Source organism: Megalobrama amblycephala, linkage group LG23, assembly GCF_018812025.1.
Source record: "Megalobrama amblycephala isolate DHTTF-2021 linkage group LG23, ASM1881202v1, whole genome shotgun sequence".
Taxonomy (NCBI): Eukaryota; Metazoa; Chordata; class Actinopteri; order Cypriniformes; family Xenocyprididae; genus Megalobrama; species Megalobrama amblycephala.
This window is the reverse complement of record NC_063066.1, coordinates 19732216-19756450: the sequence shown is the minus strand read 5'-3', so window position 1 is coordinate 19756450 and position 24235 is coordinate 19732216. Positions and strand designations below refer to the sequence as shown.

At 37.2% G+C, this 24235-nt stretch overlaps 1 protein-coding gene across 1 annotated transcript; it reads right to left on the bottom strand.

Moving 5' to 3' along the window:
* Positions 1–9617: 9617 nt before the first annotated feature.
* LOC125259434 lies at positions 9618–16874 on the bottom strand. The gene has a single exon (XM_048177062.1). It carries the CDS (start codon positions 16149–16151, stop codon positions 10098–10100), a length of 6054 nt encoding a protein of 2017 aa, XP_048033019.1. The 5' UTR covers positions 16152–16874; the 3' UTR covers positions 9618–10097.
* Positions 16875–24235: the final 7361 nt, after the last annotated feature.

Sequence of the window (24235 nt, the reverse complement as noted above, 5' to 3'; positions counted from 1 at the left end):
AATGTTGAATGTCTATAATTAATGTTTTAAAAATACATTTTATAAAGATATCAGTACAAGTATCAGTATCAGTGATACTGGCCTTTATTCATAAAAAGATGCCATTAAACAAATATTTAAAATATACTGTCTTTAAGTTGCTTCTACATTAATTTGGAGAGTAACTGTGAAATTATTACAATATAAAAATATTAAAAACACTGATTTTTAATTGTGATTAATTATAGAAAAAATGTGTGATTAAATAGTTATTTTTAATAGATTGCAGCACTAGTACATACTCATAATCCTTGAGGTAAGAGAAGTCAATGCGATCATTTCCTAAATGTGAAAGTATCTTCTTCTCAGCATTTATGCCACAGCACAATCAGATTCACAGACTTTTAATTACATTTCTTTGCATCAACTGTTTGTCAAGACTGAAGAAAGGGCTAAATGATGGATAGCTCATTAGTGTGTGTCTGAGCTCTGAGCCGGGGGTTGAAGGTCAGTGCGTTAGTAATGATTCTATGAGTCATCTCAGTGTGAAACGCTCATCAGTGCTGCTGTTGTGTGTAGTCACACCACTGTGAGACAGCTTGTGCTGCTTCACTCACTGACAGCGCTGTCTAAAAACAGTAGAGCTTGAAGCGTCGAGCAGTCTACAGTCTTCCACCACTGCAAGCCAAATGATTGGTGTAGAGTATCACTTCCGATGATGTTATGTCTTAAAAATAAAATATACCATGAACAATAGTGGTATATTGTATTACACTATTTTATTACACTACTACAGTGGTTCTCAACTGGTCGCTTGTGACCCAGAATTTGGTTGCACGTCTCTTTTAATAGCATCACAGATGCAAATAATATCATTCATTTAATCATAGAAGTGCACAATTACTGGAAAATAGATATGATCGAAACTAAGTTAGGCTGATGCCAACATGGACATCTTATCTTGAAAGCCATAAAAGAAAAAGAAAATACGAGTCAAACTGCATTAAAGGTGGAGTAAGTAGAATTTCAAAAACGCTGTTTGGAAGTTAGTCAGGCCGACACAAACAACAAATGTGTAACCAATCAGCATTAGTATGATGGTCGAGGAGAGAGAACGAGCAAGAGGGAGATGTGAAAATAAAAAAATAAAAAAAACAAACAAACTGCAGAACAAGAGATGGGATACAATACAAAAGAGCTCAAAAGAATATCATAGAGATAAGTGGGAAGGCCTGAAATCAGACACGGAGGCTGCTTTGATTCCGCTTCACATGTGAGTAACATTGGGTTTTGATTGTCTGAAGCTGCTGTGCTGTTTGCGACTAACAACGAACACTTTGTATTTACTCTTGTGTACTGTATTTTTTTGTGAACCATTTTGTTGCATGCCAGCTGTGATAAACAGACATCCACTCGCATTGCGTGTGTAACAGTGGCCAGATAGTGAGAGTTTTGCAGTTAAACTACTGCACACTGATGACCGCTAGAGAATGCGGTGTTTAGCATCATTGTTGGTGCACTCACCTCGTCTCACTTGCCAACAGCGATCAGGCCGGAGTTCGAGACCGACTCGGAGCAGGATGGTTAGGATTGGAGTGTGAGTTTTGGAGGCGGAGCAATGAAGAGAGGGGTGGGTTTGTTTGGGTTGGTTTCAAATATCAGCAATGTCCAACAGCGTTTTTCAAAATCCACTTATCCCACCTTTAAATATGGGTTAAGTAGTTGCGAGTAGTCTTGCACAGCCAGACATTCAGACTGATGGCAGAAGATCCAGACTCCATAGCAGCTTTAATTGGCCAAGGGCTGCACAAAGGTCGTCTAATTGACATGTAAAGCAACCAATAACAGTTGTTTTTGTTTAGCATCATGTTTAGGGGCGTGAAAATGTCCCTACAATAATAGACCGGCATGTAAAACTCTTGGACACATTTTAAAGAGTCTCTATGCCGTGAATTTCACATACTTGAAAATGCAGCATTTAGTTGATTCTAATAAGCGCTCATGGTTTCTTCTTCCATAAGGGGGTTTGGCATCACAACAGCTTTGTTTCCAGGTGGACCGTTGAAGAACGCAACATGTTTCAGAGAAATCCTGTAGAATACAACCAATCAGATGACTCCAAAACTCCTGAAGTGTTTTCCATTTTGTTCGCCATATGCATCAGATGTTCAGTCAATGGTCACGTCTGAGGCTGCGTTCACGCCATGTCGTGAATACTGTAACGATTCTGAACTGTAAAAAGCCTTCACGCGCTGTACCACCTGACCACTGCAGATTTAAGGTGTGTTCGACTTGAAGCGGTGCTGTGTAGGCCGATAGGTGTATGACATCAAAGTACTACGAAAGCGATTTTAAGAATACAGAGCTTTATGACATGGCGTGAACGCAGCATAGCTTGCAATTAAACATTTTGTTTTAAGCAGTGTATTATTGGAAGCCGTAATGCGTATTATTTTGTTTTATTTTTATGATTTAATATGATATTAATTGTGTTTTATTAACACTTTACAGTAAAGTCTTATTTGTTAACATTAGTTAATGGTTTAACTAAAATGAACTAACAATGAGCAATATATATTTACAGCATGTATTAACATTTGTTAATGTTAGTTAATAAACAGGTTCCACTTTATTTTAAGGTGTCTTTGTTACAGTGTAATTATACATTTAAGTACTGAGTAATATTAAGTAACTACATGTACTTACTATAGGGTTTGGTTGGGTTTAGGGTTAGTTGCATGTAATGATGCCTAATTTAACTGTTCCATCAAGACTTTTACTTAAACATCTTCTTATGATTGCATATAAATAAGAATCTATCTTGCATATTTTGACCATGATTTCCTTTTAAACTCTAAATACTGTAGGTGCTGTTTGTGTGTAAGTGTGGGTGGTCATGTATTTATGCATTCTAGAAAGATGTTTTGCCCCCTGAAAAGTGAAAGTATGGTTGCATCGCACATCAAACGCTTTTATTTCAAACGCTCCAAAAATGTTGATTTTCCCTAATCCAACTTGACTTCAACTAGAAGTGCTTAAAGACTATGAAAAATGATTGAGACTTGCATTTGAGTCTTGGCAGCTATGATGACCTTGCAGTATTTGGCTTGGTGCTGTTGTGAGTGTGGCATTGTGTTAGAGCCCTCGCTGCCACTTCCTGCCCACCACTGAGAGCCTTCTGTCCGTCCCCAGCTGGCCCCAGCAGCGCTCACAATCCCCACAGTGTCTGGCACCGCCACAGGTACTCCCCCGACCCACTCCTGCCCTGACAGCTCCATAACGAAGGCCTTTATGGCCCTGCCAGCCTAGCCCCTCCTCACCATTCAAAGGCAAATCCACCAGGACCGACTCCCAATCACCAGCTAATACCTTTCAGTTATCCACTGAGAGAATAAGATTGAAAAGATCTGTATTGTGTTAATGTAGTTAAACATACCAAGATTAAAATAGCTGTAGACTGATTTCTGTATAGTGTAGAGATAAAGGCTGAGCAAGCACTTTTGAAGTTTTGAAGTGAACTGTCTAGGGCTGTCATGATTCCTCAATTAAATTTGAGTACTTGAAAAAAAAAAAAATCTCGATTGCAATTTACCCGTGTCGAGTAACCGGCAAAATACTGGAAGTGACGCATTCCATGCAAGCTTGGGTTGCTTATATAACGTTCATCTGGGAACACAATCTGCGCCATTTCATCAGATTTGTAAGGTAAATAATTTATAAACCTAAGCCAGCACAGGAGAATACATCAGTATGTTTGCATGTTTTGATGTCCACATATTCTTGTTCAAGAAATTACAGTGGCTGTAGTATTTCTATCTTAAAGTAGCGACCAAATATTAAGGATTAAGTCAACATTTGAATCAAATGTTGTTTGGCCAATATTAAAAAAAGATCTGCTGTAAATTGGAACAACAATTACCAGGCTGTTGGCGCCCTCTGTGGGCATTTGTTATAATACTTAATGCACAGCCAAGTACACACTTCAGCTAAATTCGTTGTCAGTTCACCTTTTAGTGTTTAATCGTGTTCTGTACACACACAGTTCAGTAAAATACGGGAGTGACAACCGCATTCTACAACCGAATTAACTCCCGAAAAATACAGGTAGTGATATTCTTTGCAGTGTGTACGGAACCGAACTGAACAACTAGTTGTTAAAGGTGCCCTAGAACCAGATTTTACAAGATGTAAATATAAGTCTAAGGTGTCCTCTGAATGTGTCTGTGAAGTTTCAGCTCAAAATACCCCATAGATTTTTTTTAAATTATTTTTTTTAACTGCCTATTTTGGAGCATCATTAACTATGCACCGATTCAGGCTGCGGCCCCTTTAAATCGCGCATCCCCCCGATGCATGCGTCGGATCATGTGAGTATAGTATTTATTTGGATGTTTACATTTGATTCTGAATGAGTTTGATAGTGCTCCGTGGCTAACGGGCTAATGCTAACATTACACACTGTTGGAGAGATTTATAAAGAATGAAGTTGTGTTTATGAATTTTACAGACTGCAAGTGTTTAAAAATGAAAATAGCGACGACTCTCATCTCTGTGAATACAGTAAGAAACGATGGTAACTTTAACCACATTTAACAATACATTAGCAACATGCAAACGAAACATTTATAAAGACAATTCACAAATATCACTAAAAATATCATGTAATCATGTATCATGTCAGTTATTATCGCTCCATCTGCCATTTTTTGCTATTGTTCTTACTTGCTTACCTAGTCTGTTGATTCAGCTGTGCACAGCTCCAGACGTTAATACTGGCTGCCCTTGTCTAATGCCTTGAACATGGGCTGGCATATGCAAATATTGGGGGCGTACATATTAATGATCCCGACTGTTACGTTATGTTGAGATTCGCCTGTTCTTCTGAGGTCTTTTAAACAAATGAGATTTATATAAGAAGGAGGAAACAATGGTGTTTGAGACTCACTGTATGTCATTTCCATGTACTGAACTCTTGTTATTTATCTATGCCAAGGTAAATTCAATTTTTAATTCTAGGGCACCTTTAATGACATTTTAGGCCACGTACATAATGTAAGTTTCAGGAGTGACAACCGCATTTGAATGCGGGAGTGAATCCCCTAAATTATCGTTACATGTGTATACGGAACATGACTCACTCTCGAAAATGCGATGATTGACAACTTGGAAACCATAACGACGGTGTCTGGTGTCTCACGTGCTTGCTATCTGTTGGGGATTGCCCCACTGAATGCCAGTTCTTTAATGGTCTTAACCACTTCAGCACTCTGGTCAGGGAGTAGGAGTCATCATGTCTTTTCCACCTTTTATTTTGTGCAGGGTTTCGCCATATACACACATTATGCATTGGAGGTAGTTTCCGTAATTAATAAATAAATAAACAGCAGTAAATAACTAAATATCAAACAGAAATATCCACATATGTTGTATAAACCAGCAAACTATAAATTAAACAATATAAAAGCTCTTAAAGTGTGATTAGCAGAATAACAATCAAGTAAATAGAATATATAAGAGCATATAAATAACTTGAAATACATAAACAGCATCCTCATTGTTTTAAAGTATAGAATATATATAGAATCATAAACATGCTTTGTCCTGCAATCAAAGATGCTGCACGGGTGGAAAATGCATCATATGCTGACGGCTCTGTGTGCGTAACGGAGTATGCGTCACTTACGCCAATACTGTATTCACTACAAATTGAGTAATACGTCATTTTCATATGTAGAATAATTAATACTAACAGATTCAGAACACAGCAGCAGATAATACTGAAAAAAAAACATAATATAAAGAATTCAGAACACTATCTGTTATTGTGACCAAAGTATTATTACAGTGACAAAACACTCGTTGAAAAAAATAGTCCCTGACCGTGAACAGCAACATAAGTTACATTATTATGCCATTGGATGTCGGCAAAGACTGTCTTTATGAGTGTGTCAGTCAGTAGCAAAGACTTTTACATTGAAAAGACTGAATTGTTGTGAACACGGAACAAGACGCAACTGACAAATGCTTTGACTAGCGCTGTCAGTCATGGTAAAACCCCTTAACTGTTAAAAGGACAAGATAATACATTGGACATTTAAACTGATTTTTTATTATGAACATAGGACTGACCTGAAGGAAAATGCTACATCTGAATGCATGTAATAAACTTGCTCACTCAATCTTTTTCTAACAATACTCTTCTACATAATACAGTAAGCTTCAATGAACAACAGTTTATGTTCTCAATACTGAAATAAATACTTTGAATGTTGCGATCCTATCAGACTTATGATAGCAACCTGAATCGTAACAAAGCACTGTTCGCCAGAGGAGAACTGGCCCCCCGACTAGGCCTGGTTTCTCCCAAGGTTTTTTTCTCCATTTAACACCTATTTGCCACCTGTTTGCCACCTGATGTCACCTGTTGGAGTTTGGGTTCCTTGCCGCTGTCGCCTTTGGCTTGCTTAGTTGGGGACATTTGACAATTTGACTTGACATTTGATATTCAATGGTATTCTTGACATTTATTCAACAGTGCTTTGATCTGCCTGCATTGACACTGTTCTTTAAGAGCTGCTTTGCAGCCAAATTATATACCAGTTATCACTGTAAAGCTGCTTTGACACAATCTGCATTGTAAAAAGCGCTATATAAATAAAGGTGACTTGACTTGACTTGACATTGCTAAGAGTGATTGCTAAGGGTGTTGTGTGAAGTACGATTCTGAAAGACATTAATATTTTTATTTAGAAAAGACATGTTATATTGATCAAACAATGGAAAAAAAAAAAAAAAATCATCTCAATAGTGAGTATATTTAATTAAGGAAATTGTGGTTCAGTGTTGTACAGAAAGTATTGAGAACTTTTTACTGATAAAGCCAAGAGACCTCATTTTTAAGTAATTTTGAGGCTTGAATTGAGGAATGGATAAACCTGATAAAAATAAAGAAAGAAGGCTACCTATTTATTTTAGTAGAATTAGTTCAGTTATGCGCTTTTATTTAGAGACACCATTTCATGGTGATTGGTAGTCCATTGTGCAAAAGAGTAGATCTTACGGTTAGGTTGTGGATAACTGCATGTTGCTTTGTTCAGTAAGCAATAGCTTTGCTAATGCCAGTGCAATTACATGTTTGTTCCACTTGTGCTGTGCCAGCAGCATACAGTCTTTTAATTGTACAACATGACTTAGAGTCAAATATAAACAGGGCATTTCTGTTCACCCAAAATCACACATTTGAAAGTCAACTTAAAATAAAAAAGCACATTTAACTATAAATATTAAATTAATTATTATTTTTAATATAATATAATATCATATCATTATTTTTTAAGGACACAGTTTTATTATAGGACACTGCTTTCCTGCGTTATTATAGGACACTGATTTCAATTTAATTTCAACTACCCTTCAGCAATAAAACTGAAATAACAGAACATTAGAATTTATTGTAGAGATATAGTTGCAATAACTATTTATGTTAGAAATGTTTGAGTATTTGTCAATTACTAGATTAGGTAAAAAGGGAAATGTTTGATTTTCCTCTAGTGGTGTCCCAGTGATGACGTACAGTGCAGCCTATGACTCTTGTAGGATTGAGAATGGTGATGTCTCATTACACACAGCTGAGGGGTTTGCAGACTAAATATACTCTCCCGGAGCAGGTGCAGATCTGCAACTAGAGTCATTCTGGGGGAAAAAAAAAAGAAAGAAAGAAAAAAAAAACAGAGCATAAAAAGCATTTTGAATATCAAATGCTCCTTTTGACCAAAAGTTTCCCCCACAAGGACAAGGATTTCAGATACTGCCATCTTTGTGGGAACATTTTGTACCAATAACTCAAGGTTTACCTGAACCACTCACACACACACACACACACACACACACACACACACACACGGTCACTGACTTTCCACACACTGTGTGATACAGGAACATGTGAACTACTTTATCACCATCTAGTGGATTTTAACCTCCACACACCTGAACACTCTGATGAAACAAACACTAAAGATTATTTTTCATTGCATGATGTGCTTCTTATATGCAAATAGTGCCAAATATTGTCACATCCAGTAAGCTATAAACTGAAAAGTTTGCAAATGAAAAACATTGGGGGAAAAAAAAAAAAAAAAAGAGCATAAAAAGAGCATAAAAAGATTGTTTTTGAATATCAGATGCTCCTTTTGCTGAACCCAAAAGATTATATATATATATATATATATATATATATATATATATATATATATATATATATATATGTATATATATATATATATATATATATATATATGTATATGTATATATATATATATATATATATATATATATATATATATATATATATGTATATATATATATATATATATATAGTTGGAGTTTTTCAACAAGCAATTGAACATTTTGAGAGAAGCTGTTGGTAACAAGTAACACTGGCAAATGTTGTAGTCTTACCTTATATCCAGTACGTTGCAATATAATGTTGCAGTGTTTTAATTGCATCACTGTAGGCCTACTGCAACATACATAGCTAAAGACAGCAGTAAAGCGCACTGTCAACAGTTGCTGTGGAAACCTGCAGAAATCCCGCAGGTACTGAAAATGCGCTCTTTCGACACAAGGGGGCAGTGTTGCTTTGCAAAACGAACTCGCGCCCACTGCAGCAACACGCATCTGAATCACTCCTTCACTTCCCAGACATTCACAAGTCATTTGGCTGTTTAGCTGCATAGCGCCGTGCATTCATATCATGCATTCAGATCAACTTGCAGTTATCCTTTTTACAGAATGGAATAATGTGGAACTGAAAGCCAAAGCTGTTTGAGGCGGGGAGTAGAGCTTGTATTTACTGCTCAAGGCACCGTCCCATTATAGCTTACTCATAATTTTAAAGCTGCTTGCTCAGTTGGCAGCTATGATGCTGGATATTTGTGTCTGTTGTAATTATTTTGTTCTAATAGAGCTGCAGGCTGCAGTTAAGCAGGTTAAATGACTCCCATCTCGTTTATACAGTATCAGATGTCTGTTTTGTTTTCATTTCATTTCATTTTTTTTTTTTTTTTTTTGCCTCAAAGCCAATGCGTTTCGATTGTAGATCGTTTGAAGATTTGAAAACAAATCTTCATGGTATTTGTTCGACAATTTGAGCATGCTGGGCTGTGCTTCCCCATCTTATGGGCTTGAAATTGAAGTTATAGGACTTTTCATAATCAATTAAAGCAAAAAAAAAAAAAAAAAAAAGACTCAATTTATGTTTTATGAAACACACTGAGGAAGTCTCTGTAGATCTCTTCCACTTGACTCGTTTCCATGGTCACCATTGCATTTACTTTATCAGAGGTGGAGATACAAGTTCATTTCACCTTCAGTTCATTGTGAAAACTATTTTCCAGGGCCACACAGAGACTAGTGTGTGACAATAAAAAAATAAATAAAATAAAATAAAATAAAAAAAGATCTAGTACACATACCGGTTTTGACATATGACATAAAGCTGTTTAGCGAACTGTTGTAAAACCCACAGTCTTGCATCGCACTGATAGACTTAGATCAAAAGACATGAACAATGGGCTCTTCCTGTTTGAAAGAGGAAGAGACTCTACACAAGCACACAACAACATGGCAAATACAGCTAGTGTGATAGCAATCCTTCTAAATTTTCATCAATCCTGTTTCTTCTTCTTGTGTGAGCGTGATTTGAACTCGAATAACATTCCGTAGTCCAGAAACTTTCTTTAGATAAGTTTAATAACAAAATTAACTGGAAAAATGTTACACGGTCAAAAAACTGTTTCGCTCCACCATTGCTTCACAACGACTAGCGACCTTTTCCGGAAATGACATCATCGTCAATATGAAATGAAATATACTTATTTAATTATTTACCTTTATAATTATTATACAATTGTTTAACACAAATAATTATTTATTCCACATCTAAATAGAAACAAATAACATATGGCTCTTACACATCTGGCCCCTAATTGGTTGGGCAGGAGACCAAACAATTATACACATTAATACTAAGAGCCATTAAACTTGAACATTTATGGATAAGAAATAGCTACTTAGTTCTTACACATTTTTCTTTGGTTACTCTTGATTAGTCTTCATGCTTAAACTGCCTCTTGAATTAAGCAGAGTTTATTTACAGGTCTCTCCAGTACATTTGTTTTGGTCTTTAACTTCACACGCCGTACAGTTCCACTGGAGTCTGGTAAGGTTTGAATTACTCTTCCCATTATCCATGAATTGCGGGGGGAAGAACTGTCCACAACCAACACCACATCACCAGGTTCAAAGTTCCTTTTTAATTTTGACCATTTACTGCGTTCCTGAAGAATGGGCAGGTACTCATAAGTCCATCTGCTCCAGAACAAATCGGCGAGATATTGGACTTGTCTCCAACGTTTTCTGGCATATTGGTCCTCCTTGTTAAAGACACCTGGTGGTAAGCTGGGTTTAGTTTTCAACAACAGTAAATGGTTAGGCGTCAGAGGCTCAAGGTCATTTGGATCATCTGAGGTAATAGTTATTGGTCTGTTGTTGATGATACTTTCCACCTCGCACATGATGGTATGAAGACTGTCATCAGTGATAGTCTGTTCCTTTAAGAGAGCGCCGAGTATCTTTCTTACGGTTCGGATTTGACGCTCCCAAACCCCACCTTGATGAGAAGCAGCTGGACTGTTGAAGATCCATTTAATCCCTTTCTCTAGCATAGCGTTTTCAATTTTGTTATGGTCCAGGTTTCTCAGTGCTTCTCGCAATTCTCTTTCTGCGCCGACAAAATTTGTGCCGTTGTCTGAGCGCATGACTGACACCTGTCCTCTTCTACTTATAAAACGCCTCAAAGCGTTTATGCATGAGTCCGTGTTCAAACTATCTGCTATCTCAATGTGTACTGCTCTGATTGTTAGGCAAGTGAACAACACTCCATACCTTTTTACAGTACTCCGACCCCGTTTTACGTCGAAGGGTCCAAAGTAATCGATGCCCGCGTTCGTGAAAGGGGGTTTATCAGGTAGCAAGCGGTCTTCTGGCAAATTTGCCATTTTTTGCTCACCAACTCTTCCATTAAGTCTGCGACAAACTGCACATTTATGGATAAGTTTTCGAATCGCTGAGTTGGCTTGTGGGATCCAGAATCTCTGTCGGAGCGTAGCTAGCATGTAGTTTCGACCACAGTGTCCATATCTTTGATGAATATCATTTAGAATGAGAGTTGATATCCTTGAGCCTTTTGAGAGGATTGCGGGATGTCTGGATTCCTCTGGCATTGCAGCTCTGTTGAGCCTACCTCCCACTCTTAGTATCCCATCCTGAAGTACAGGGTCAAGCTTGAACAGCTGACTTCTTTTCTTGATAGGAACATTCTTTCTCAGAGCCTCAATTTCTTCCTGAAATTGTTGCTTCTGACTGAATTGAATGAGCTGAATTTCAGCTTGATTCAAGTTTTCCAGGCTCAGTGACTTTTTCTCCATTGTTGATCTGTATTTTTGCATTTGCTCTTGTAGAAGGGACCCTTGTTTTTCTGGGTCTTTCTCTGATTGGGCAATAGACTCTTGGAACTGTTTTCTTGCTTTACATAAATGTAAAAGGGTTTCTTTGAGTCTAAGCATCCATGCCACTGCCTTCTTTAGATGAAACCAGCTTGAGTAGTAATCAATCAGTTTACTTACAATGTCCTCGTTTTCACTGATGTTGAGAACGTTAACTTTGATTTCACCTTTAATTTCAGGGTCTTGTTGTGCACCTTGACTCGTTAGATCTCGTCTTTGTGGCCATTCTTCCTCTGGTTTCAACAAAAAGTCAGGTCCTTTAATCCAAGTTTCTGCCTGGACAAAGTCCTTTGCTTTAAAACCTCTGGTAGCTTCATCAGCAGGGTTTAGTGATGTCTTGACAAACCTCCATTGTAATGGACTAGTAGCATCTCGTATGAGTGAGATCCTGTTTGCTACAAATGTTTTGAAGCGTGCACTGTCATTGCCAATGTAACTGAGCACTGTAGTGCTGTCTGTCCAGAAAACTGACTGCTGTAATGGAATTTGAAGCTCTTGTCTTAGTATTTTGTCTACTTTGACAGCTACGGTTGCCGCTGTCAGCTCAAGTCTAGGGATTGTGATTTGTTTGAGTGGGCTAACTCTTGACTTTCCCATTAACAAGGAACAATGTTTCTGATTTTGTTCATTTGTAAGTACCAGATAAGTTGCTGTGCCATAAGCACTCTCGCTGGCATCAGAGAAATGATGCAATTGCGCTTCTGTTGTGTTTCCGAACTTCTCTGGTTTTACACACCTTTTGATCTGGAAGTCTGAGAGGTGATTTAGCTCTTCTAGCCATCTGACCCACTGATCAGCTCGCTTGCCCTCAATCTCTTCATCCCATCCATATCCTTGTTTGCACAAATCCCTTAGAAGGAGCTTGACTGGTAGGATGAGTGGCACCAGAAAACCAAGAGGGTCATAAATTGAATTAACAACTGACAGAATACCTCTTCTACTCAATGGCTTCTCCTGTATCTTGATGTTGTATGTGAAGGTGTCATTTTCTGTACACCACTGCATGCCGAGTGCTCTCTCAATTGGCAGAGAATCCTGATCCAAGTCTAGGTCCTTTATTCCACTGGCCCTTTGTTCTTCTGGAATGGACAATAGTACTTTCCTACTATTGCTTACCCACTTCGTTAAGCAGAAACCTCCTTCAGCACACAACTTCCGAACATCACTTGCCAAGTCAATTGCTTCTTGTTCTGTAGACACAGATTTCAGGCAATCATCCACGTAAAAATTGTGCATAACTGTTTCAACAGCTTTTGGAGATGCTACTTCTTTTCTGTCCTCTGCAGTCCTTTTCAATGCATAAGAGGCGCAGCTAGGTGACGAAGTGGCTCCGAATAAGTGCACCATCATCCTAAATTCTTCTATAGGTGCATTCAAATTGCCCTCTGGCCACCAAAGAAAGCGAAGCAGATCTGCGTCGTCCTCAGGAACCCTCACCTGATAAAACATCGACTCCACATCTGCCATCATAGCTATTGGTTCTTCCCTAAATCTGGTAAGGACACCAATGAGTGTGTTTGTGAGGTTCGGACCCTGCAGCAACTGGCTGTTCAGAGACATGCCTTGAAACGAAGCAGTACAATCAAAAACCACTCGTATTTTGTCTTTCTTTGGGTGGTACACCCCGTGGTGTGGTATGTACCAGACTCTGTTATCGTTGCGAACAAGCTGTTCAGGGGGAACTTTAACTGCATATCCTTTCTCTATTATACCTTTCATAAAGCTACTGTAATCTTCAAGCAAACTTGAGTTCCTTTGAAGCTTTCGTTTCAGGTTAGCAGCACGTAGTTCAGCAACACATCTATTGTTTGGCATTTTGATTGCTTCATTTCTCAGTGGTAGTCTTACACAGTAATGCCCATTTTCAAACTTAGTCCTTTTCTGCACTGACTGCATGAACTGTTTGTCCTCCATTGACATTTCCTCTTTTTCTTCATAGTGACGCTCTGGGAAATCTGTGTTGTACTGTTGAATCAACAATTGCTCTATCTCCATTACTGAGAGACGATTAACTGTATGTTGTGGCAGTTTGGACTTTTCTGCAGTGTTGTTTTCTTTCTTGATGGGTCCATTCACCACCCAGCCAAGTGCAGTTTTCACAGCATAAGGTCCATCTTGTTGGCTGTTTATGATGTACCATGGCTCCATTGCCTTTGAATTGTTGGCTCCAATCAGAAGGTCTACATTAGCATCAATGTTAGGTATGCTTACTTCGCTCAAGTATGGCCATTTTCTGATGTCTTTTTGATTAGGAATGTTCTCATTTTGAACAGGGATACTGCTGTGTGTGAAGACTTTAGGTAGCTCATAATACTTTGTGTCTTCCAGCGCACAGACTTCCAAGTCCGTGAGGATGAAACTGTTTACTAGCTTCTGCTCTCCTGGCTTATCTTGACACATAGTACTCAGTAGAATTTGAGTTGGCTTCCCTTTCAGGTTCAGCTTCCTTTGCAGATCCTCAGTACAAAATGTAGCTGTACTTCCTGCATCCAGAAAGGCATATGTTTCTACATATCTGTCACTCTTATTCGACTTGACTTTTACTGGCACTATTGATAGCACACAGTTATCTCCTCCAGACTCTGTGTTCTCACTTGATTTGTGGTTAAGGGAGACTTGGGCACATGAGATCTTCTTGTCTGGTGTTTCAACATCTTTTGTACCTTTTTGGTTCTCCTTAATGTGTAGAATGTCTGGGTGTTTTTGGGAACATTCTTTACATTCCATTTTCTTTTTGCAAGTCTTGCTAAGATGGCCTTGAGTTAAGCATCCAAAGCATAAGCCCTTAGACTTCAGGAACTCCACACGTACCTTATGTGGCTGCTCTTTAATTTCACTGCATGACTCAAGAGCATGATCCTTTGTGCAAAACATACATGGTTTTTCAAAGGCATTGAGGCTCTGAGTCTTGGGTGGACTGACCTGTTTCCTTGACACAAATTGAGGTCTTCTTTCCTTCATGCAAATGTTGGTTGCAAAGCTGCTCTTTGTTATTCCTTTTTTAGTAATAAACCTTTCTTTCTGATTCACCTTTGCTGTTACAACATTGCGATGATCCAGTATGTCACCGAAGAGAGGGTCCATGGCCACTTTAGCTTGACGATCAATAAAGTCAACTAAATGAGTAAATCTTGCTCTTACTCCTTGTCGCTCTTTGATATCGTAAGCTTCTGATCGCCACCTTTCTTTCATCTTGTATGGTAGCTTTGAAAGTATAACTCTCATATTGGTAGGATTGTCCATTTCCTCCATGAACTCTCCATCTTCCATTGTATTCCGACAACCAATCAGGAACAGAGCGTATGCACTCAAAGCTTTACCTTCATCAGACTTGATCTGAGGCCACTTTAAAGCTTTATCAATGTAAGCACTTGCTATGATTAGCTCATCTCCATAATGCCTTTGGAGCAACCGTTTTGCTTCCTTGAAACCTCTGCTTGATGGCATATATTCACAGCTTCTTACTATCTCTTGCGGCTCTCCAGCAGTGTATTGTTCAAGGTAATATAACTTGTCCTTATCATTGTCTATCTTGTGTTCTATGGTATGCTCAAAGGACCTGATGAAGGATTTGAAAGTCAGTGGATCACCAGTAAACACTTGGATGTCTTTGCTTGGAAGCTGAATTTGTCTTTGCTGTTTCACTAGCAATTCAGTCAAGTCATTTTGTTTCTGCATAATCTGAATAATGCTGTCATCTGCTTGACGATTGTTACTGTGGCCTGTGGCCCTTGGTATGTCTAACTGTGGTGGTGCAAGTAACACTGGATTTGAGATGGTCTTCATTTTACTTTTCACCACATATGAATGACCTGGTGAATCGTCACTCTGCTCTGTTTTCAGCTCTGATTGCTTCTGGTGGATTCCCCTTCTTGGTTTAGATTGTATGCTGCTTCTGCCATCATCTGATCGTTCATACTCTTTCAGGACCTTTAATTTGGCATTGCTTTCTGCAAGAGCTGTTTCTATTTCAAGTTCCTCCATTTTTGCTCTGAGCTGCATCTTTTCAATTTCAAGTTGTTGTTTTTTCTTTAGGGATGCTGCCCTTGCTAACAGAGCTGCACGTTTCGATTCTTCTCGTGCACAAGCTGACGATACTGAGGAGGAAACTGATCCACTTTCAATATCTGAATCATGCTTCTTATTAGATTCGCCCTTGTTCGCAGATACCTGTGAGGCACTGTCGTGAGGACTAACATCATCCTCCATATCAAGATTGTCATTTTGGCCTTTTTTATCACCAACAGCAGCAATCCAGTTTTCTGTTTTCTTTTCAAAAAGTCTCAGGGAATCCATTTTAGGCTGAAACCAATTTTGTTGATCTGCAATCCTTTCATCTTCTGGCAAAAGATCTTGAACTTGCAGATTTAACTCAGTAAACTCAGTTAGCAATTGTGCAAAGTCAAGTTGCATCAACTCTTGTACATTCTGTAGATTTTCCTCATCAATCATCAACTTTTCAATAGCTTTGCTTTTACTGGTAAGAGCAGATAATTTCGCCCTTCTTAGTCCGATGCGTCTGTGAAGCTGCTCTTCTAACGCTCTTTCAGTGGGTTTAAGCGCCCTCTTGTGTTCAAAAACTGCAACGTCCTCTCCCCCTTCAGCCATCTTATTTCCATCAATGCACAAAATGTTTGCAGACGATTAAAAGTATGCACAATACCTTTCCGTATCAATCGTATGCATTTCAGCTTCTTCAAATATGCATTGCGTCCATTTTATAGCTGATTTAAAAGTCCGTTACCTCGTTTAAAGAGCTTAAACAAGCAGCAACGTTTTTCTCTGTGACGCAGTTTCAAATCCACTGAACAAAACACTGTGACGCAGTTTTAAATCCACTGGAAAATAAAGCACTGTCCATTATTCATAGTCCACGATCGTGAAACATTTCAGTGTTCATTCACAGACGATGATTCCTTTGATGATGTTTTTGCCGTCGATTCAAATGCGCGCCGCCCGCGCACTTTCACTTTCGTTCTCCATATCCACAGCGAGTTTTTTGACTTTCTTTGTGATAGCAATCCTTCTAAATTTTCATCAATCCTGTTTCTTCTTCTTGTGTGAGCGTGATTTGAACTCGAATAACATTCCGTAGTCCAGAAACTTTCTTTAGATAAGTTTAATAACAAAATTAACTGGAAAAATGTTACACGGTCAAAAAACTGTTTCGCTCCACCATTGCTTCACAACGACTAGCGACCTTTTCCGGAAATGACATCATCGTCAATATGAAATGAAATATACTTATTTAATTATTTACCTTTATAATTATTATACAATTGTTTAACACAAATAATTATTTATTCCACATCTAAATAGAAACAAATAACATATGGCTCTTACAGCTAGGCTATGTGGAGTCAGGACACAAATAATTAACAAATATGGTGACACAAAATACACGTCTCGAAAAAAATGTGTCAGATGTTTAGCATAAAAAAGAAATGAAATAATATAGACTAAAATTCACCATATTAAGTCAGTTCAATTATGTATATTAAAGGTAGTTAATTTTTCATCTGATAAATACATACTTATAATGAAATAAATTGAATAATATTACTAAAATTAAATATAACTAATAATATTGCTATTAAATGTAATTATATTTAATATCTTATGTATTCATTTTTTATTATTATTTATGTTTTATATATTTTAATTTATTAATGTTAATATAAATTTATTTTGTAAAGTCAGTCCTCAAATTTGTCCTGTAAAATTGAATTAAATATGTCAAATAGTTTCATTAGAGGGTACTAAATCAAAAGAAAATCAGTTTTTAAATTCCCTCATATTTTAGATAAAACCTAGCAGGTTCTATACACTTATGAGCAGAACACATTTCATGTGTATGACATCCACATTGTCTTGTTTTATAAAAAAAAAAAAAAAAAAAAAAAAAAAAAAAGGTTCTTAATGGATTTAAAAGATACGGTTTTCATGGCATTTTTCTCACTTCAAAGCATTAGGAAAATGGAAGCTATTAGCTGTCATGCTGACTCAACCTCGGGAAGAAAGGATGAAAGCCAACAAACAAAACAATACAAACATGTAACCTGTGCATTGTGTAAGACATGTTCCTGGATCAACATATTTTGTTAATTCTGGAATTAACATTCCTATCTGAAAATTTAGTCCCAACCCTATTACCCCAAACCTAACCCTACCTATAACTTATCCCTAAAATCAGAGGGAAATGATAGCTGAATAACACTGATGTAGAAGCACCTAACCCTGGTTGTAAGTAGAGATTCACCGACACTAAATTTCTCTGCCAATACCGATAGCCAATTATTCAGAATGATATTGGCCAACACCAATAGTTTGATTTTTCTTAAGGAAGTAAGAAATACAGGGAACCCTCTCATTTGGTACACTATGATATTAGAGGTTACAGTTAACAACAGATGTGTTATTCAGCTGCTATTTATTTTCAGATATAATAATTACACTCAAATAAAAGCTCAAATGTTTGTATACAACTCAGTTGCACATAAGGTAGTTTTCATAAGCACTTGTCTTCATGGCATACACATATATATATATATATATATATATATATATATATATATATATATATATATATATATATATATATATATATATATATATATATATAGCTAACTAAGGAACTGTTAACGTGACACATTAGGTAAATGTGACGTATTGTTGACTGTTTGTCTTTCCGCGGTTGAAACGCAGATAAAATTATGAGAGATGATACATTCCGGTAAGTTGTACTGTATCTTTCAACATACCTTTTGATGTTCATGCATGTTTTTGGAGATATAACTTGTATTAATGTGGAAGAAAAGACTTGCGCTCCGCACTGCTGCTCGATCTGAGGCACTACAGCGGTCTGTCACGTACACATTTAAGAGCGTCAAAATGCCATTTATTGTTTGAATGTGGTGATAAAATGGACAGAATTTGAAAAGGGAGAGTAACTAAGCACAAAGCTCTAGTGATTATTTGATGGGAGACATTACGATTAATGTATGATGTAGCAAAAAAAAAAAAAAAAAAAACTTGACCTGGTAACCCTGGCTTTAACTACAGGTGATTCATAGGGTCAAATAGAGCCTGATTTAACTTTGCTATTTTTTAACTGTTACTGCTTTATTGTCAGGTTAACTAAATTCAAGATAGATTTTCTTCACATACAGTATGATTTGCAGTCTGAACACGTGTTGGTTTTATCACACACCCTTTTGATTGACAGGATATAATCGGTCCTGATCATCAGCTGTTTTTAAACAATGGTGCATCTCTAGATGTAAGCATAAGCTTGACATAAACTGTTAACTTGTCCCTAAAATCTGATTGGTTTATTGGAATATTGTTCCTGGATTAACATAGATGTTGATCCAGGAACATGTAGTAGGCTACTTGGCGAAATCAAGTTCACCGCATTGGTCGCATAATGTTATCAGCAGACTGCATGAGTTATAGACAGACCTGAGTGGAGTGCAGAGGAGGGATGTAGTTATCTTCGTTATCAAACTGTACTCCGTCACCATCAGATTGGCCTTACTGTGACTGCTCTAAAGGCTGAGCCAGTCCAAATCCTCCTGTGAGCTTCAGTAAAGAATAAGGCAATCATTTTTTGCTCTAGTTCCTGCCCTTGTCTTTTCAATAAATGACACCTGCTTTACTTTCCTGCTTTCACCGCAGAAACTGCCAGCTCTCTTAAAGAAAAACAACTTAACTTTTGGCTGCTGCATATTATATGGGCTTTTTAAAGCTTTCAAGTTTACCAGCAAACAATGCTGCCCGTATAAGAAAAATCGCAAATGAGATCTTTTTTAACATCTGCATTGCAAATTTAGCCTTTGCTTAAGTCTCTAGCTTTACTTCTGAGAAAAGGCCCTAGAAAGTAATATCTCCTCTGAGAGTTCAAAAGAGACAACAATGTATCAAATTATGCTCAGATCAAACTCAAATTATGGACTTTTCTTATTTAAAGGTATAGTTCACCCAAACATTTCTGTCATTAATTACTTACCCTCATGTCATTCCAAACCTGTAAGACCTTCGTTCATCTTTGGAACACAAATTAAGATATTTTTGATGAAATCCAAGAGTTTTTTTTTTTTTTTTTTTGATCCCAAATACAAAAAGCAATGGAATTACTATCATTCAAGAAAAGTACTTACAACATTGTTAAAATAGTCACTGTGACTGCAGTGGTTCAACCTTAATGTTATGAAGTGACAATACTTTTTGTGTGCAAAAACAATACAAAAATAACGACTTTATTCAACAATTTCTTCTCTACCCTGTCAGACTTGTACACAATTGACGCAGTTCAGCGCTTCCTTGTTTCCTTGTTGCGTGTGATGCTGACGCAGGAGCTGGCCAATACTGAGCCAGCTTACGGACGTAAACACCTATTCTTGTCGCTTCATAATATTAAGGTTGAACCATCTTAGTCACATGGACTATTTTAAGGTTTCTTTAGAGCTTTTCTGGATCTTGAACGACAGTAATTATGTTGTTTTTGTTTTGGGGATAAAAAATAAATAAAGAAATAAAGAAAAAAAAACATTGGATTTCATCAAAAATATCTTAATTTGTGTTCTGAGGACAAACAAAGGTCTTACAGGTTTGGAACGACATGAGGGTGAGTAATTAATGACAGAAATTAAATTTTTGGGTGAACTAACCCTTTAATTCTGTCGATTTTAATTCTGTTTTATTCCGTGGTTGAATCACTGATTGAGCGGTTACATGAGACATTAGACATTTCAATAAGTTGTTCTGCTTCTTTCAACATTTCTTCTGATGGTCATTTATGTTTATTTCCTGCTATATGTTTGCCTGGAAAATCCAGCCTCTCCGCTGTACCAGCGGATGAGTCTGGTCACCATTGAATCAATTCGATTTCTAGGGCGGAGCAAATCCGAGCAAACAGGAAGCGGAGTAAACCAATCAGAGAAGGGCGGATATGACGTTAGCAAAGCAACGAGAGTCAACATCAAAAAGTAAATAATGTGTTTTTGGTCATTTAAAACTAAATTCACAGCTGAATAGAACAAACTCTCGTGTCTCCTGTGCGCAATCTTTGTTGATATTGAAGGGACTTTCGCCGCACTAGAGTGACACTGTTTGCGTCACTGAAATAAACGAATCTGATTGCACGGTACGGTTTGGAGTTGACTCGAGGCGCGACGGAGGGTGGACTGACCAGACTGATATATCTTGTAGAAGATATATCATTCTGGACTTGTCAGGCAAGCTATATGTGCCACCTGAACTGAAGCAGATACAGCGATCTGTCACGCCACATTAAAGAGAGGTAAAATCACATCAATTGTTTGAATTCTGTGATAAAATTGACATAATTTGAAAGCCGATGCTTTATTTCATATCAAAACTGTTTTATGATTTATTGGATTTAAAGGACTCTAAAAAGAATGTTTAGTGAATTTTTGCTTGTGCTTCCACTAAAAACAACATAGCCTAAAAGACTAATTCTTGGGATTTAAGAATCAATATGTTCATCAAAATGAGAATTGATTAAAATCAAGAAATCAATATTTCCAACCCAGCCCTGCTTACACGTATTCTCTTGAACTATGAAAGAGCAATCTTAAGGCAAACATATGTCCTCTAAATGCATATTTTTCCAGTTGTACTAGCATGACGTTAACTCCAACGGATCAAAACCGAGTGCTGTCATGCTTCACTGAATATTTTAGTCTATATATGCAAAGATATTTTCAAATATTGGTGCATATTACACATCAGTCACATATCTTGCCAGACACATATGATAAACGCCTACAGTTGGATCTCACTATACAAAGTGCTCTCGTTCAGCTAAGAAGGAGTTTTAATTAATAGCATCAACAAATCAGCTCTCAGACACTGCCACAATGTCAAGTAAAGAGAGGGTGTTGTCATGGTAACAGGCTATGCCAATAATGTATTCCTGAGGCTGAAGGAAAAGGAGGAAAAATATATAATGCGGCAATCAAGCACGTCAAGTCCGACCTATGCAGTGGCCGTCTGTTTGCGTTCACAGAGGACTCCTGTCTCCTGCAAAAATTTCATACAGCATCTCAGCTTCTGGGCTAAATTAGACCGGTGTCGTTTTGAGAGACGTCCCCCGAGGCGCTGTTCACCCAGCAACCTCTGAGCTAAGGCCACACCATTTATCATATTGGGAGTTTTTGCATTTATTTTAAGTCATTCCACAGATTCACTTGTCACTCGGTCCCTCAAGAGGAAGCTTTACGTTCATTTCCTCCCCCTCTTCGTCTTCTTTCCGGTTACTCTTTTCTAAAGCTTTAGGGCTGGAGGAGAGCAGAATGACAGACAGGTTCTAGTACCGGTTCTCCTTCACTAAAGAGGCCAGGTCTCGAAAAGCAATTTGGCTGTTCAGATGTTGGAAGGCTGTTGTCTGTTGCAGCCTGAAGGGCAGCTCTGCGTTGAAGTCTAATGCATTCTACTGCATCCTTAGGGGATGGGATCTCTAATTCGGAACTACACCCCCAGATGTGACCCCTCAGGTTTTAATTGATTTGGATAATTATGTCTGGACAGTTCACCAACATCAGTCATAGCACAATTACATTAGAGTTTTTATAATGCTCAGAAACACAATTTTCAAGCCTCATTTTCACTCCACAGCCCCATGAAGTTATTATTTTAATGTGTGATGTAATTCGCTGGAGGTTTTCCACTTGACGGAGGTACTACATCTTTAGGTATTTGCAATTTTGGTTTAATATATTAGAGGGTAATAAACAGCTTTTACTGTAATTTTTCATTCAGTGCTAAAGTTTTATTAAGGTTTGCTAAGCACCAGTCATTAGTTGCTACTTATTTATATGTTAAAAGAATTGTCTTACTTTTTTTTTTTTTCCAGGCCCACTACATCCATAATATATGTGTAACAGTTATGCTCAGTTTAATCTCTTTTGGTTTCATTTTCAAGGACTTTTAGTTCACTCATCTTTGTTTCCTTGTTCTTATGTTCCTGTTTGTCATTTGTTTCCATGGTTATTCGTTATATGATTCATTAGTGCACACCTGCTTGTATTTGAGTTCATTATCATGTGTATGTTTCCCCCTCTGTTCATTCACTTCATTGTTTGTCCTTGGCATGCTGTTTTGTTGAGTTTTTGTGTGTTGGATTACCTAAGTTTGCTTGTTAAATAAACCTCAATGCTAATTTTTGAAGCCCTGGTTTATCTTCATCATCTTTGGAATTGAGATGTGACAATAAGATTGGAGACATATATTATTATACTGAACACTAATGCAGCAACACATTTAGTTGGAAAATAAATCAGATAAAGTGATTTGGTTTGTTTTGTTCACAAGGCTCAGCATGGGGCAAAAGGCACCTAGTATTGGTACAAAAATTCATTAAAAACTTATGCTTTGCATAATAAGTTAATACTGAAAATTCTGAATTCTGAAAATTTCAGTAACACTTTAGAATAAGGCTTAATTTGTTAACATTAGTTGACTACATTAGTTAACCCTTAAATGCATACCTCGGGTCTTTAGTGACCCGGGACGTCATTCACTACCCTCCTCCTCATTCATTTTTTAAAGTTAGACATCAACCTGGTATTCCTCAATCAATTCATTATAAAGAATATAACAAGAAAAAAATCATAAAATTATAAAAGAATGCCTATTTTTGTATTAATTTTTTGTAAAAATTGTATAGGGTCGCAAACGACCCGAGGTGGGTATGAGTGTACTTATATTTTGTCTGCACAACAATAATTGAATCTTAGATGACAGAATAAGTGCAATTCACCTTTATTCCACAAGGTGGCAATGTCTGATACACAAAGATGAAGTGATGACTCATTTAGACAGAAAACGAAATAATAAGAGAAACATGAAATGGCTCAGCGATTTACTGCAGAACAAGTACTGAACACAATCAAATATGACTGTAACTGTTACTGGATGGTTCTGGTGAAGCTGTTAGCGATCGAAATATTGATTTTGAAGATGTTGAAAATTATATAGTTCTGAGAATATGTTTGAGATCGCGAACGGGCTCATATTTGTGACCTCAAACATAAAACTAGCCCATTATTTGCTGAATTTACTGGCAAATGAGCTCTGACGAGGACAGTGATGATGGCATAAAACATCTGCTCAAACGGAGGCCTTTCAAGCTCCAAAAGGTAACAAAATACGATTTATTTTATTCTTCTGTAATTGTCACTCTAATATCAGAGGAGTTTTATATTATCATGACAGGTAGAGATCCTTCCGTGTTATAGATATAGATCCGGGTCGATAAAGACCCGAATATATAAGAATTATTGGTGAAACAGTCATGCATTTAAGGGTTAACATGAACTAACAATAGTCAATGCTTTTACAGTATTTATTAATCTTATTTAATGTTAATTTCAACATTTACTAATATGTTTTTAAAATGAAAATTGGCTACACTACTACTCAGTACTTAAATGTATAATTACACTGTAACAAAGATACCTTAAAATAAAGTAACCCTATATTTTAAGGTGTCCTTGTTACAGTGTAATTACACATTTAATATAGTAATATTAATTAACATATACTTACTATAGGTTTAGGAATAGGGTTTGGTTTATTGGTAGTTGAATATAGTTATGCATAATTTATAATTACATGTAACGTGTAAAAAGGACACTGTGAAATTACCTCAACATTCGTATCTAACATGT